The sequence below is a fragment of the Condylura cristata genome, unplaced genomic scaffold (genome assembly GCF_000260355.1).
Source record: "Condylura cristata isolate star-nosed mole 26May11 unplaced genomic scaffold, ConCri1.0 scaffold00002, whole genome shotgun sequence".
In the NCBI taxonomy this organism is placed as follows: Eukaryota; Metazoa; Chordata; class Mammalia; order Eulipotyphla; family Talpidae; genus Condylura; species Condylura cristata.
Window position 1 is genome coordinate 48,094,838 of NW_004567103.1, and position 17,924 is coordinate 48,112,761.

Here is a 17,924-nt window from a genome sequence, read left to right on the forward strand (position 1 = left end):
AATACCTGTAATATTGCTAAAATCTTTTAACCCTGCTTTGTTTCACCATCCAGAATTCTAATTCTGAGCATGTAATATATCCATTTACCCTTTCTAAGTCTTACATTGACACTGTCTTTAAAATTTGATAATGGAAACACCTTCATATAAGTAACATTTTCTTGAACCAGCAACTGTGAGGGAGTAAAGGAAGTAGACTTTGGTAGACAGGGATTAAATTTTGATTTAGCCACAAAAAAGACCTCACCTTAATCTCACAAGATACTGTGTCCCTCAAGTTGATCTGCTCCAAGGCACTGGGTCTGTCTTCTCCCCAGAGCTAGTTACTGAACACAGGCTTCCTTTGGAGAGATGACCTGACCTTGAGTGGGATGGAACTCTGAAATGTCCAAGAGAAATGAAGTACCTTTAGCTCTTGCAGAGGGGAAGACAGCTGCCCAGCCCTGATGAGAAGATCCTGGCTGAACACCAAGTACCACTGTGTTCCACCTTGCACTACTTGGTCCATCTGGGAAATAGTTTCTCTAGGAGTGGCTGGTCTTTTCTTCCTGGGGGAAGAGACAAAAGAAGGGTTAGCACTAAGACTTAGTCCCCACTGTTGCAACTATCTTTGATGTCACATTGATGTTCATCATGCCCAGCCTCTACCCATTATAGATTCCCTTTGAGTTGCTTATTATAGTAGTCTACTAGTGCCAGGGGAGTGACTCATCTCTGGGGGAAAAAATGGCAAATCTTTAAAGTCATAGTTGCCTGGGATGTCTGATATCATTTGGGGTAAGCCAAGGGTAAATTTTTTGCTTTGGTAAAATAAACTGGGACTATTACTGAGCAGACACATTTGTAAAAAAAAAAAAATTCTTCTACTCTGTAAATAATTTTGCTATAAAAGGGTCTTAACCTGGGCATTTTGAGTCTAGGAACGCTCAATTGCCACGTTGATGCACTAGAAATGCTTACTTAAGTTCTGGGTGTGTGTGTGGTAGGTAAGTAAAGGGCCACATCCAAAAATAAATGGAAATATAGTGTGCGTGTGAAGATAAATGTTATGATAAAGATATAGAGAATGGTAAGAATGTTGACAAGACAGTGGGGGACATGTGAACAGAACTCATGAGGAGCAGTCATGGAGAAAGCACATTTCCAGCAGAAGGTACTTAGCCAGAGCTTCCTGGGCAGCAAGAAAGAATGGGGGTGTCTTGTGACTTTGTAGACTACTGTAGAGACTGTGGCTTTTAGTTTAAGCTGAAAAGTTACCAAAGGATTTGAATAGAAAAACATGGTTTGATTATACACTAGAGGGTAGAGATGAGGCTACGGAGGAACAAGGATGGAATTAGGGAGACAGCGGGCTATTGTAAAAGTCAGTTGAGAGGAGCAGGGCCTATGTGGTAGCTGCAGTGGAGGGAAGAGGCAGCCTGTGCACAGGTGGGAGACTTTCAAATACAAAACCTTTTGCAGAGGGGAATAAGATTTTTCCTGGCTTATTAAACAATTTGAGTTTAGCAGTGACATCAGACCAGTGATGGGTTATTTCAGTGTATAGTGGTAAGAGTAGTGGTAGAAATGGTGGAGGGGGGTTTGAAGAATTTCCTGGAAAACTCAGGATAGGAAAAAGCATTAGTCAAACAGAAGGTAGGTGAGGTCTCCATGGAGGGTTTTGCAGGCCACATTAAAAACTTCACTTTATCCTAAGGAGGCACCAGCCTCCTTAGGTAATGTTGTTTGACTTTGCATCAACTTCACATGAATATTCACATTTTACAGATAGGATTCTTTCAAGAGGTCAGATTTGAACCCAGCTTTCTGGCTGGAGAGTTCAGGCTTGTACACTATACTACACTCATCTGAAGACAAGGGGAGTTAGGGTGAATCTATCTTCTTCCAAACTGAATTGTTAATTAGCTGTAATTTTGCATTAGTGTAAGCGCATAATCCATAAGAAAACCAGCTTCCTGTCATCTTTTCTCCTGATCTACAGCGTGGATTCTCTTTTGCTACCCATGTCTCTCTCTCTCTCTGTAATCACGTGCTGCCTTTCTGCAGCAATATGATATATAGACAAATGTTAGTGTATGTTGTTGGAGAACCAGTAGTGTGAAGTCACCACCTCGTCAAGTAACCCATGCTTTACACTTTCGTCCCATCTTAGAACTTCTTACTAGGAGAGCATCTCAGTTTTGATATTTACTAGTGCATTTTCTGCCATTTTTGAATTAAGTAAATTAACTCACCATCACCAGAATAGCAGCACTCCGTGAGACTGTTGTAAAGTATACTTTTCCCTAACCACATAGAATACAAACACAGACTGTAAATAGTCATTATACAACTGCTACTCTTCTAACTGTCAAAATGTGAAGAATTAGACTAGTACAAGGAGTTCATAGAGAAAACAGCACCTCGAACATGCCTGACGTCGTTTGCCTCTGCTGCATTACCCCCAGGACAGTCTTCTCTGTTTGGATTCAGGGAGGTCACGAGCATCAGTGCCTTTTTCATGTGGCTGTTAATGACATTATTATAGTTCATAAAGCACAATACTTATTCTACTTTAGGCTGAATGTAACCCACAAAAGCAAATAGAAACTTCCAGCCCTGACAATTACGTAAGGCTAAAGTGTGGCACAGGGACACCAACATAGCAGGAAGATACTGCTGCCACAAAAGCACCGTGTAGCCTTAGGCCCAGTGTAGTGCTGAAGAGCCAGAATCCCTGCACTGGCGAGTATTATCTATGTACATGTTAAGCCCAGAGGCAGAGAAATCACTGTGGCCAAAGGCAGTGTGCTGGGGAGGAGAGATGAGCTCCCAGGACATAACAGTTGCATCAGAAGCCAGACGAAGGAGTTTTATTTAGCAAAGTTAGCATGACTAGGCAGGAGTGATGGCCACAGAGTACGTAGGATTCAGAAACTAGCGTACCTTCAAGCATGAGGTGCAGTGTCATTTGTACATACTTATAAAGCTCCTGAGTACCAACCAGCTTTCCCCAGCCCTTCCCTTCTCAGCTCACGTTCCAGGTAAGGAGCGTTTTTATTTTTGAAATCCAGGTGCACAGTCAGGAGAAGGGAGAAACAGTGACACCCATCTTTTTAATGAGCATTGCTAGTGGAAGAGAAATTAGCATCGCCCTGAATTTTATGTGATGTCAGTTAAATGAAGGTATTTTATAGCACTTTACAACAAATTAGAATCAACTAAATTGAAAATAAGCCTAGCAGCTGGGATAAGTAATCAGGTAAGTGGCCAGTTTTGCTATTTTTGCTTTGAGCTGAAGACAGAATTTGAATTTCTAATATCTCTGAGGTATAGGATTGACAATTGGGAGTGTGGTTCTGGGGTGATTGTTTTAAGATGCTGGCAGCTCAAAACCCATCTACCCTCCAGTCTACAAAAGCTTTGTCATGCTCCTTGGAAACCAGCACTCTCCAGATAGACCAGAGAGCAGGCTGTGAGTTGGTACAGGACAGAGTTCTGATTTTGGCGGAACATTAGAGAGCAGACTGGAAATAGATGACCCGGAACAAAGCAGTCAGTCATCCACATTAACTGAGACTAATGAAAAACTGAAATCCACATGAAGACTTTATGGCTACTCATGAAATAAGCCCAAATCAGAACCATTAGAACATTTTTATGTTTTAAGAAAGTGGCGGTGTGCTCTGGCTGGCTGGGTGACAATGCCACAGGGCTTTGCCCCTTATAATTCAGTGTTTCTTGCATGGGTTACTAGATGATTTTATATTTTCAGGAAACTGTGGAGGCCAAAAGAAGCTAGGTGGTCCAGGTTAAAGTGGAGGGGAAGCTAGAGGGATAGAGGAAAGGTTGTTACCAAGAATGAAACATTGCAGATCACTAAGGATGGAAGCATTAAGAGGGCCACTGATAGATACAATGATAATTAAAGTAACTAAGACACACACATGTGGGTTGTTTCAGTAAAACTTAGAGATCTGTGTAATCTTTGTACTTCTTTCTATCCTTACAAACATCCAACTGGAAATGTATCAAAATTGGTTTACTATCTCAAACTATCCTGGAACTTTCCTCATGAGAGAAACAGGACTTTCCCCTGCCATAGCACTTACTTGACCCTTATGATTGTATATATTTCAAGTTTGGATATGGAAAGAACAAGATTTTCAATTCCTGTTCTCATTACCCTTTGATAATTCTGATCATAAACAGTACCCTAAGCCAGAGGCCTAAGCAGGAAATGGTAACTTCTCCACTAGAGTATATCCTGGAGCATGGATGGCTCTCTGATGAATGTGGCTAATTCTGAAACACCTTCACTATTGCACTGCAAACCGACAGCCTACCGTGCTGGGCCCTGTTCAGCTGACTTGATATTGCTCAAGGTGGCACTTCTGACAAAAGCTACAAGAGCATGAAAACAAATGCCCAAGTCATAAAAGTTATCTACTGTATTTGCCTGCTTTGATAAAAATGGGTTCTGAGAAGCAAGTGAATTTATAGGACAGTAGGTTCAAATGTGCTGACCTATTTCCAGAGAACAGTTCTTTGCAGTTTTGTACTGCCCTCTGCTGGCTAATGACTCTCTTGGTAATGAGTGCTGAACAATAGAGGCTGGCATCACTCCCTTTCATTAGAATTTTTTTTTTCATTTTCTATGAAATGTGTAATCAAGGTATTGTGATTAATTTATATGTGATGGATAATATGACTAAATGACATTTCCTACAATAATTAACATGTAAAAAATTTTTTGCAGCTTATTGTATCTGTCAAGTTTTCTTAATCATTAACGTGGAAATCCAGTGTTATTGGAAATAATTTGGATATTTTTCTCCATGTTTATGTATTACAGTGGCTGCTAACTTACAGAAGATTGTAGATGATCCCAAAGCTTTAAAAACCTTGACATTTAAGTTGGTAAGTAGAAAGCTATGGGAAAGAGGTAAATATTTTGCCATGTTCTGCCAGCAAGGAATAGTAATGTAGCTTAATAGCCTACTCTGTTACTGTTTTATTTTGGTATATTTCCCCTTTTTTTTGCATTTCTTACTTGGCCTTTCCAACACATGGGAACATTTTCTGATTATGACTGCAAAGTTTCTGTGAACATAATTTGTTCTTTTACCAATTACATCTTAAAAAGTGGCCATTTGAGAATCTTAAAGCCATTTTGCATGGCAACTTGACCATATACACAATAACACTGAATTCTACACACCCAATAAAATTTCCCTAAAGTGAAAGCCAAGTGGGTCTAACTTTGAAAACTTGAGGCTGATTGTTGTAGAAATGGCTTAGGTAATTTGAAGCGACTGGAGGATGGCTCACTGAGGGCTAGTGAACAAAAGGGCCTAGCATTTTAACTCCACATTTCAAGTTACAGTTAGAGATTCTCATACAGAAGAGATATTCCAGCATGCTTTCTGCATTAGATTTTAAATTTAAGAACTAGGATGGCTAGAGAGATTCATACTACAGAGTATCCTGGGGTCATTGCAAAACCAAGACATAGTGATTATGGCTAGGAATGGAGTGAAGTCCAAATAGCCAAAAGGGCCTTTCCTGGAGTTTCATTTTTAAATTATATATCTTACCAAAGGCCAATCAGAATGCTACCAGCAGTTTAAGGTCTAGATAACCAATCCTTGCTGTTCACAACATATTGATCCCTATTTCCCAGGAATATCGGATGGAAATGTATGTGTCCCAAAATGCAAAATGGTTACTTACAGTAAACGTTAGCCTGGCGCTGATTTCTGGGTCTTGTTTCTTGTCTGTTTTCAGAATGGGTAAGCTGTGTGATTTAAAAAAAAAAAAAATTGTTACAGAAAGAATATCTAAAATCCATTTTGTTTTGGTAAAAACATCTCAAACAATTAGCAAATTGAAAAAGTCATCTTTTCACCTCTTTGATGTAACTACATCATCTACATCTTTGTAGACTTGTTTCATTTATATGAGATAAGGTGGATGAAAAAGGTTACCCTATATCAGTAAGCATTTCAGCCCAACATAAAATATTTGTTCTTACAGAATAAAGGTCTACTACATCCATTTTTCTATGTCTGATAGAGAAAAGATAGTAACACTTTCATGCTGGCTTATTCTCTCTAAAATTGCTTCCCTATAAGACAAGAGTAGCAAACAGGACCCTTTTGCAATCACTGAAGGTTCTGGCAAAAATATCTATAGCCTATACAAGAATACTGTGACACTTTCCTTCCTTTCTCGGTCTGTTCCCCAATTCCCTCTTTATTCTGTCCTCTTCATCCCCATTGTTGACCAGCAGCTCAGCTGACCACTCTGAGGCTACAGCTGAAGTACTTCTACAATCTCCAAACGCCCCACTTTTATGGCTGTTGACTGGCATCCTCTGAAATGGAAGCCTTGTGATCAGGGTCTCCTGCTTCATCTTTATCTGCCATCTTCTATTTTTTATCTGTTGTGCCCTATATGTAGTCTCCCAACCTATACAAACTGCTACTTTATTTTGTCAACACAGAGACATGTTTCAATTTTAAGCTTAAATTTCATTTTCTCTAATATTCAGTGTTGACTGAGGTGCTGCTCCTATCCGCTCCCCCAGGGGGTTTATTATATTAAAATTGTGTCAAATTTTATTACATACAAATAATTCTCCAAGCAGGCAGAGACTTGTGTTTTGACTCCCGAGAGCCCAACACAGTGACTGGCACATAGCAGGGACTTAATCATAATTAAAATGCATCAGAGTGACAAAAACCTTATTTAGAAAAACTTTAGGCATCACTCTTTCCTTTATAATTTTTCATATCCTTTTTATGCAGAATCCCTTGCCTAGACAAATAGTGAGAATCACTACTATTTCTTATATGTCCACTCTTAGTATCTTGGGACTTGGGGTTCACTTGCCCATGAATAAGCTACATATTCAGCCCACAATCTCAACTACTGTTCCTCAGAGGCAGGACCCTGCAGCTTCCTGATTGTTTTTTTGTGGATTCGCTCTTTCTGGTAAACTGGACACAGTGGTTGAGACTGTGACTCTGTTGTACCATAGAATCCAGCAGGAGTTATACTGGCTAATATGGTGCATGAGTTTTCTCTTCTGCTTACAGTTTGAGAATATAGAAATGTGGTGTTCCTAGTAAGTGGAAGTTGATGGCTAGAAGTGAGTTAAAACCATTGAATAAGGCCAAGTCAGGAGTGGCCTGTCACTTGGCTCTTCATCCAGTCACAGCAAAGACCTTAGAAGGTTTTTAAGTTGCCAGCCACTTTGAGATCCTTTAAACAAAGTTTTTGTATAGGATATTATGTGGTAGACCACAAAGATTAAATTCATTTGCTACATTCATCAATTTGATCTTTTATTCTTCAGTAAAATAACCAAAGTATTTCAGAAGCATTTTTCCTGAAAGCTACTGCTGCTTGTGGGGTTTTATCTCAGCTATTTTTCATTTTACTCTCAGAACTTTCTTTGCTTTCTAAATGAGTCTGTCAGGGTCCTGAAAATTGTCTAACAAAACAGTATTTTGGTACTGTAATTTCACGTGAGGTGGTGGGGGCACCCTGGGCACTACAATAGGGTAGCCTAATTTAGACTAGACTCCTGGGACAGTCTAGGCTTTGGAATTTTAAAAGCACTCCCCGCCAATTCCAGTATTTGGCTCAAGTTTAAAAAAGGTGTTTGTATATCAGAAAAACCAATAGCCCAGAGGGCACGTATACTGGTTATATATAAAGAAGTGCATTACTTTTTTCTTGCACAGTAAGATCTCTAGCTACATTGGACAACTAAAATATTAAGTATGATTTCCATTATTGGACAAAGTAGGGAGGATCAAAAGCCTTTTTTTTAAACCACATTTCATAAAGTGGTTTAGTCACTGTATTACAGCTTAAGTGTAATATACTTGGAATTTCACCTATTAATAAGTAACAAGCCTTGAGGAAGACTTTATAAATTTCTTAAATCCTTAAAAAAAATCGCTATTTTGCAATTATAACCAATGAAAATATGAAATTGGATATTAGATATAAATTTGAATTCTATCTTCAAAGGCAAACATCCTGTTAGTACATATTTAACAAGCATTATAGATATTAGTTACTGAAGTTTAATGACACATTGCAAACAGGAATTTCATAAGCATTTTGACAGTAACTAAAGGGCCTATTTTTGGAGGCATTTTGCTTAGGTATCGTTGGAGGCTGCATGACTACCTGTACTTTACGTAAATGTTGCCTTAAAGCCAAGACAGAGGTAGTTTTTAATCTCTTAAGAGTATAAACTTTCTCCCCCTACTGAAGGAGAGACAGATCTCTGGGCATTCTCAGTTCAGGAAGTTCCTGTCTGAAACAATGCCTGTGGTCCCCAGACTGACAGCAGCTTCACCTGGAGCTGCAGCTTCATAAAAAATGTAGGGTCCACACCAGGCCGAAGGAATCTGAGGGTTGGAGCGCAAAAATCTGTATTGATAAGCACTCCAGGTAATTCTGGTGCAAACCACTAATCCAAAGGAACCTTGGAGTTCTAGTATCGAACAGTTTTCAAACTGTACCATACCTCTGCAAAACCACAACCCCAACAGTGGCTCAGACAGTGTTATATTTTCAAACTCTCTGGGTGGTTCTAAAGTTCACTCATTTTGGGGGGAGAGGAAATCCATGAGATCAAAACTGGAAATCCATACCTGCTGGCCTGGCAGGGGTGAGGTGGTGTGGGGTTCAATACAGACATTTCAGTGACAGCATGTGAGGTGTTTACACACTTTCCTTTGAAGCCAAGGTTCACAAATGTAACCTTTTTTTCATAACACAGTGAAGTATTACCTTGTTTTCCCATTGTGTGAACATGGTGGGTTCAAGTGCCGGTTCTAGTGAATCAAGGCAGGACACCAAACTACCAGCAGCAGCCAACACGTTCTTCACAGTGCAGATGCAGTCACTGCAATTTAATTAGAAGACACAAAAGGTCAGTATCCCTTAGAATTTTCCTAGTAACACAAACATCCAGCTGGAATACACATTTTAAAGTTCTGTGTGAGCACATCTTCAGTGCAAAGGTTGTCTCCAGGAAAAGCACTTGAGAGACTTCTGAGTTGAACAAGCCAGAGTTTTTCTTCTTCATTGAACCTTTAAATATTTGTTATTTTACTTTATAACAGTTCTTTAATGATTATTTAAAAGCTTTAATTTCTAAAAACACATTAACTTTGGGAGTCTACAATAATTTATAAGAGTTCAGTAAAGTGATCCTGAGATCCATAAATTTGAGAACTACTGCTTTAAGGTTCTCTGGTTCCTTTTCTCTAGATCTCAGAATCAGGACTGTTTTCCTCATCGGTGTCTCCCAGGCTACATTAAGAACCAGTAAGGGAGTGGAGGAAGAAGGGCTAAGCCAGAGAACATGGCTTTTTCCAGGAGAGAACATTTCAGAGAAGCTGAGGACCTGTGGAGGGACCATGAACACTGTAAAGACTCTCCATGCAATGTACCCACCCCACACACACAAATCACCCATTTCCACTTCCTTTGTTCTTTTTTAGAGTGTATTCTCACATGTATAAATTTTCTAACTTCTAGTGGAGCACTTTTGAATACTTTGTTTCTAGTCAGCTTAACTTTTGCTGTTGACACTGCCAGTGGAACCTTCCCATCACCACCAGAAAAGCAGTTTCTCCTCTAATGTTTTCCAATTGCAGTTATACAGATTGTCTATGTCTTCATTTGTGGGTTAAGTCAATGATGTTGGAGCAGCAGCTAGATGAGGAGTAAGTGAGGGCTCAGAGAAACATAGTGGGGCAACAAAATGGTGAGTTTGTAATGGAAGCAGGACCAGCACCTTCTGGGAAAATCTCAGCTGAAAAGCCTTCCACACCTGCACTGTTTTTTAAGTGCTCAGGAGAGGAGTGTTTCCAAACTTACTGTTGCTGACAACTCAAAACAATGAAAACTATACTGAATTAGCAGTCATAAAACTGGAGAAATCAGTGATCCTGTGCAAAGTAAATGCTTTAAAATTCCTAACCTTTATGCTATTAGTTAACTGGTTTTCTTATATGTAACTACTCATATTGAATGCTGTATTAGAGAAATGGTTTTAAAGCATTTAAGTTGTATGAGTATTTTAAAGGAAAATTCCTGGATTGACAAAAGGCTGAGTTTACGTACTGTGTTTTTGGCGCAGAGCTAAGCCAAGTTCATTGTGATGATCAGACACAGCTTTTCCAAAGCAAACTTGGTGTTGACAAAAATCTTGCCTAATCCCTGCTTTGAAAAGGTTTGTATAGTCCTTTGTAATTAGTTGTCTATTCCCATTCATCAAATGATTTTCTCACCGGTCGTGCTTACATGGTGTCCTGTGATGGTACACATGCTACAGAATAGACGCATCTAGGCATGGTGATCTGAGTATTGTGTGTGAGTGAAGGGAAAAGAAAGTGATGAATTAGGATGAGTGAGAGATGTAACAGGTAATGGTATATTTCTAATTTCTTTTGCTTTTGATGTAAAGCATTTGACACACTATAATTTACGACAATTTTAGATGAATAATTATTACAATCTGTCACCAAAAAAAGTTCTGATACCTTTCCCTGTAAAAGTTACTCAACAGCACTTAAAAATCTTGGGAGCCACTTTTTTCTGGCTAGCTTTACAGAGAACGTGATTCTGATAAAAAACAAGTTATCACTAAGTGGACTAGTAAGTCACTTCTCCATATATTTTCATAACTTTTTAAATTAGTAAGGCACTCTGTATTTAAAATCATTTGGTTTAGTCATTGGAAATGTAATTTCTTGGCAGTCACATGGTTCACAATTGCAAAGCTGCAAGCTTGGGCCTGGTGGTGTTTTCATGGGCACCCAAAAAAAAAATAAAATTAAAAAAAAATAGTTTGGTTTTTTTTTATTTATTTATTTTTTTTTTGTACTTAACCCAGTAGTCCTTCAAGAAAGTGGCTTTAGGATATCTCCTAGAATGTCCAGCCTTTGCGTAGGTCTGCCATCACAAGAGCAAGTCTAACAACCAGCAGTACGAACCCAGCCCTGAAGGTTTCTTTTTCCCTTTTCAGGCTTCTGGCTGTGATGGGTCGGAGATTCCTGATGAAGTGAAGCTGATTGGGTTTGCTCAGTTGAGTGTCAGCTGATGTATGTTCCTTAACATCACCCTGATCTGTCATACCCCCTCACAACACTCCCCTCAGCCTTTCCCTGCCCACCCCCTCACTCCCAGTAAAATCAGAAGATTGTGAAGAGGCTGGCTTTGACCAAACAGGATAAAAATTTTTTTTAAACTTACAGCACTCCAAGTTCTGCTTTATTCTCTAGCAATCCACAGTGTGAGAACAAGCAAATGCCACAGCTGCACGACTGTTGCTAATATTTCCAAAAGCTATTTAATATTCTCAGCAATCGATTCGGATATCCCTTAAGTGAAAAGAATCTGAAATACACACTCAGGTGGTCCTATTTATTGGTAAAAGGAATTTTTTCTATCAGAAGCCTATTCTTTCATTGTTGTTCTTTCTGTTATAATACTTTAATTGTACATCTGACAATACTGCCTCTTTTATGTTGTATTTAGAAATTAATATACTTATTAAATTAAGATTTATTAGCCAAACTTGAATTCTAGTTTTAAAACTGACTGTGAATTTTATTTTTCATATATTTATGCATTACACACCTTGGCTATAAGAAAAACAAAGGTTTTGATTATATGCTTCTTGCAGTTAATCTCTTGTTATTTAAACACACACAAAAAAGATTCAGGTCTATCTTTGGAGTATTTATACCTTCTGATTTTTGAAATGACTGAAATTAGGAATTAGATGCTTTTTTTGGATTTGCCTAAAAACCAATCCACAATCTGATTGTCTCTTGGGAGAGGGAGGTGCCTTGCAAACTTTCATATTAAGAATGTACTTGAGGCTGCTTTACTCTGGAATAGCCTCAGATCTAAAATTTCTTCTACATAAAGTGGTATATGTAAGTTTTGCTTCATTGGAACATTTAGAATGCTTTATAAAATGTTGCCATTCTACTAGATTGCTAATTATGTACCCATCTCTGATTTGACTTCTCTTGAGCATAGACTGTGTCGTTCCAAAGGTGATAAACTTGAAAGTACCAGAATCTGAGTTTTACTTGAACTTTTGCAGAAAGCCCAGGTGGAATGGAAAACAGAAAAGGGTTTCGTGCAATGACTAAAAAAAAGTAAAACATAGTGAAGTTTCAATAATAAATACTTTCAACTGAAGTAGCCCTCTGCTTCACTATATATTATGGGATAATAAACCTTAGGATTTTTGAAATTGGCATCTAAACGTTCAGGGGAGGTGGGCTCCCAGGATAGTACCATTTGCTCTTTCCTAGCTAACCCTAGATATGGCAGCTCTTTAATGTACTTTAAAAAGCAAATATATATTACTAAGGAAAAAAGTTATTTATAATTGCCTTGTCATAATTGTTAAGGTGTTCTAGAGCCATTTGCATACAATTTAATGTAATTTCATTCCATTCTATTGTTTACACAAAGATGACTGCAAAGGTAAAAGGAAAATAAAAGTGTATTGCACAAAGAGATGCGTCACCTTGTTTTGATATTTAATACTTCCATTAAGTTCTCTAGTGGGAAATGCCTTTTTGGAAGAATAAGGCATATATTCACAGAGAAGTTCCTTGAAAGACAGCCATGCCCCACACAAGGACTGCAAAGGACAACACTGTAATTCCTCACAGCCACATCAGTTCAGCACTGAGACCAGCAGTGGTACAGTGACTGACCCAAGATTCCCCAGAAGGCTCTAGTTTCCTGGCGTCCGAATCACTTTCTTAAAACAGTATAGGGAAAGAATTGTTTCTGTTCAAAGTAAAATGCACAGATAACTAGAGAACCCTAATTTTGCAACCCAGCAATATCATCCATCTAAACTTATGCCCACGTGACACACTACAACAAGCATTATGTTAAATTTCCCAACACAATGGATAATACACATTTAGATAATACAGGCAGCAAATGCCAGAACCACAGCAACATCATATTCAGTACTGAGTTGCTAAATTTCTCCTCTAAAATCAGGAACAAGACAACGACATCCAGTATTAACTATTTAGCATAGTATTGGAAGGTCTAGTCAGAGCAATTAGGCAAGAAAGAAAACCATGTAAATTGAAAAGGAAGAAGTAAAACATCCGTTTTGCAAATGACTTACATAAAATAGCCCAATAGACCCCACTAAAACCTATTAGGAGAAGTTAATGACAATGAGAACATGTTGCATTTCAATGTGCAACATGTATTGGCAAAACTTACATTGTTAAAATGACCTCTGCTTCTCTTGCTTACACAAGCAACATATAAATTCAATGTAAACCCTACCAAAGTCCCATTGTCGGCATTCACAGTCATAAAAAAGAAACTCAAAAATTATAAGGGTCTACAGGAGATCCTAGATAGTCAAAACAATCCTGAGGGGAAAAAAAAATAGAGCTGTCACACTCTGACTCAACTACATTACAAAGCACATGATATTAAAATAAAAAGACATACAGGAGAATGAAGTTGAAAGCCTAGAAATAAACCCACACATGTACAGCAAGTGATGAAAATCTTTCTACAGATGGTGCTGGGAAACAACAGCCAAGGAGAAAGAATGAAACTAGAAGATGAATGCTATACACAAAATTTGATTTAACATGTATGGGGGAATTTAATGAAAAACATCAAACCAGAAAACACATAGAAGAAAACAGGCAACAAGCTCTCTGACACCAGCCTCACAGATCCTTTTAGCATGAAAAAGCAAAATACAACTCATCCAGTAGGTACCAATACCCATAATATATAAATAACAACTCAAAAACAGAAGAACCCAATCAATAAAGTCATCAGAGGATCTGAATAGACGACTCTCTAAAGAAGGCAACAGGTTCCTGAATATTTGTCACGTATCAAGGAAATGTAAATCCAAACCACAAAGAAATGTTCTCTCAAATCTGTGAGGAAGACAACAAAACAGGACAACCAGCATGAAGGAAACACATTCTTGGTGGAATGTAAATTGATACAGTCACTATAGGAAATAGGATAGAGGTTCTTGAAAAAATTATCTTAGATGCCAGCTGTTCTACTTCTGAGGATTTCCCCCCAAAATGAAATTACTAAGTCAGGAAAGATGTGTACCCCTATGTTGACTGCATTATTTACAGTAGCAAGGAATGGAAACACCTACACATCACAAATGAAGATGTGAGAAACACACACAGAGAATATTTAGCTATCCAAAAAGAAATATTGCCATCTGCAACAATATTGATATTATATTTCATAAAACAAGTCAGATGGAGAAAGACATACCATATGATCTCAGTCCTATGTCAAAAAGAATAATGTGAACAAACAAGGGAAAAAAAAAAAAAAACTTAAAAATACAAACAGATTACTTGACCAGAGGGGAAGGAGCTGGGGTGGAGGAAAGGAGTACTGTATGCTGGGGGGGGGGGGGACTAGATTTTTGTACAGATAAAGTTGTAATACTTTACACTGGAAACATCTATGATATTATAAACCAATGTATAAGGAAATTTATTCTTAAAATATGAATAAGTTAGGAAGAAGTAGCAATAAGGATTAGCAAGGTAAATGCAAAGTTAAGGCGATATATAGTAATTCACCTTTAGTTTTTGCATAATTGCTAAGCATGCACAAATTTGGATTACAGCTTAAAACACCGCTAGTGAAGAGGAATATCTGATCACATACAATTTTTTTCTATAACATTTCTTCTGCACCCTCCACTTTCCTTCCTAACTGCCTTTATTTCCTTCTTGTCACCCTCCTCCCTTTCTTCTTCCTCTCCCCTTTCCTTCCCTCCCTCCCTTTCCTCTTCTCAAGTTAGAAGAAACACAATTTGCTGTTACTAAAGTCTGAAATGAAATTGCTCCAAGAAGCTAGTTACTTATTGAGCAACTGTAAAACTCTCAAAATTTTTACACAGTCCTTCCATGCAGTTTTCCTTGAACCTTCAAGTGGGAACCCATAATAGGAAGTATCAGTCAGCAGGAATTACAAGAATGGCCCAAGTCATCACTTTCACTTGTGACCAAGAAGCACACACTAATACAGTTAATTGTTAAAGGAGTGAATGAACTACATACATAGGACTCAGAGATCCTATGTGCCTATTTCTCTTATCTAAGCTTTTCATTAAAGATGGCATGCACCGGCCCTCCCTGGTGGTGCAGCGGGTTAAAGCACAACACTGAGAAGCTAAAGCCACTTGCGCATGAATTCGATTCCCGCCTGCCCCCGAGGTGACCCATGGCGGAGGTGACCACATGGCGTGGCAGACCTCTCCTGACCCTCCTGCTGCTCCCCTCAGCAGTGTACTCCATTGATCTGCCTGTTCTGCTCCCCACTCTGTCTCTGGTGAAGCCTTTCACCCTCCGCATCTCTGGCCTGTACCCCAGTTCTGTACGAATAAATAAATCTTTTTAAAAAAAGATGGCATGCACCAACTTGGATGGAGCTGGAAAAGATCATGCTTAGAGAGATAAGCCAGAAAGAGAAAGAAAAATACCGGATGGCTTCACTTATAGCAGGAGTATAATGGACCAGGCGAGAAAATAAGAATAATGAACAGCCATATACCAGAGACATTTTGTGGGGGTGGAGTGGGGATTGGGATCAAAAACGGGGGTGGGGAGGGAAGTACACGGGATTATGGTGATGGCACATGGATGACTTGGTGATGGGAAACGCGCAGGGATTACAATTGAGATGGAAAAAAAAAGTACAAAATGATGCAAAAATAAACTCATAAAATAAAAAAAGATGGCATGCACCAATACAGTGGGGGTGATTGTGTTCACTGCAACAAGCTGAATTGATAAAGATTGATATTTGCTTTTACTTATTTACACATGCTTTAACAAAAATAGAGGAAGGTCCACAATCCAGGGTAAAATACAGGCTCTCATGTCTCATACCTAGGTATATACAAAAACTATTCTGCATCCAGTGTGCCTCTGACATTTAAGTTTCAATGAAGTAAATTAGAAAAATGGAGGTCTCATTATCCATTTCAAAGCAATACATAGTTCTCATCTGAATGAAATGGTTTTGTGTACTTAAACTTTCAGAGACACCTATACATGTGGTGTAAAAATTTCTTAATTTCTTTTTCCAGAAAAACAAATTGTCCTTATAAAGTTCTCTGTAGGTCATGTTTTATGTGCTGGTGAATATGGAAGATGGCAACTCATCTTCAAAACTGAGTAAAATAGTCTTTAGGGAAAAGAATCAAGAATTCCCTCAAAACTGAAATCCAGTATTGTATACAATAATCTTGGCATGGAAAAATTTTCATATGGAATTTTCAGTCACTCATTTCAATAACGCATCTCTTGTCTGTTTAGTGTTAAGCAGCACACCTTCTGGTGAATTCTCCAAATATTATTAGTAAGCAGAATATACCATTAAATGACATGTGTGTGAATATGAGCCATTTAAATGGGAGGATTGCTGCTCAAAATTAGGATTTGCATATGACAGGTAAATGATTGTATGTCTTTTTCCCCCACAAAGGAAGGATATTTGATTTAAAAAAAAAAGCTGTTGTTTATTGAGCCCATTTCATTTGTGATGGCAAAATACTACCCACTTACAATAAAGTATCCATTTCTTACAGCAGAAAATATTTAGCTCATTCAAAAGTGACTTAATACAATTGTAATTCAAAATAAAGGGACTCCAAACATACACTTGCTTTTCTGCTGCATGTATTTATTGTCCAATGTTAGGAAATCCTGGATAACACTTCTGGCTCTCCCTGGGATATTAAGGGTCAAGTTGGATATAAGTGGTGTGCCAGGGAGGGGAGCATTAGAATATTTCCCCAAGGCCAGAATATCTCAGCCTAGAAGTATATAACTGGCCTCTGTGGTGGCTCAGGGGTTGAAGACAGCACTAGCTAGCCCCAGCCGCTGCAGCAGGAGTTCCATCCCCGGCTGCCAAGGAGCACACCCGCCTGGCACAGATCTGTCTTGCTGCTCCCCACTCTCTCTGGTAAAATCCTCTCACCTCCACACCTCTGGCCTGTATATGCATAAAATATGCATAAAATAACAAGTATATAATGCTTTCCAGGGCTTGAAATTTCAAGTCTGTAGTATGGCCTAAGAGCCGTGAACAAATGATTTTCAATTTCTGTTGTGTTTTGGCAAGCGCTAAAAACTCAATTGTAATGAATTTGATAACAAGAAAGCATTTTCTTTACATTGATGCAGGATTCCCTAATGTTTGCTACTTGGGATATGCACTGCCAGGGCTAATTAAGATGTTTAATACACATAAAGTATGTGCATTATAAGGACTTATGTTTAAAATATAATAAAGTGACTGAGTCCCTCAGGGGCCCTAGGTAGAACATATATCAACTAACATCAAAATACCACCAAAAAAATTGCTGGAATGACACTGGAATAGATAATTACAAACAGGTTGTAATGTTCCTGTTTCCAAAATGTCCCAGTGATCACCTAGATGTTCTCTTGAGACAAAGACAATACATAGTCAAATTATTAGTTATATATTTTTACTTTATTTTTTTCTGCCTTGTTCACCAAACCTAGATGGGATTAGTTTGGGCATCTAAGACAGTAAAGAAAAATTTGCACACCTACTGTGCATCTTATGCCAAACCAAAGGATGTTGTTTTTAATTGAGCATCCCCAGGTGAGCGAGCTTATAAAGATATGTAAAACTTCCCCAAGCATCATTAACTGAAAAGGTTTATGAGCTCATATAATTTACCACATAACTCATCACAGGGTAGGGAATGTTATTAAAAGTTACAATCTTCTGGCCCTCCCTGGTGGCACAGCGGGTTAAAGCACTGCACTAAGAAGCTAAAGCCACTTCTGCATGAGTTCGATTCCCGCCTGCCCCGGAGG

General features: G+C 38.5%; 1 protein-coding gene across 1 annotated transcript in view; it reads left to right on the top strand.

Moving 5' to 3' along the window:
* The window catches only part of STK39 (serine threonine kinase 39), a 254,646-nt gene extending 242,095 nt beyond the window's left edge, over positions 1-12,551 (top strand). Inside the window, exons 20-21 of the mRNA XM_012725522.1 lie at positions 4,835-4,899; positions 11,039-12,551. Of these exons, the coding sequence (XP_012580976.1) occupies positions 4,835-4,899; positions 11,039-11,113 (140 nt within the window). The 3' untranslated portion in view covers positions 11,114-12,551. The remainder of the gene's footprint in view (positions 1-4,834; positions 4,900-11,038) is intronic.
* Positions 12,552-17,924: the final 5,373 nt, after the last annotated feature.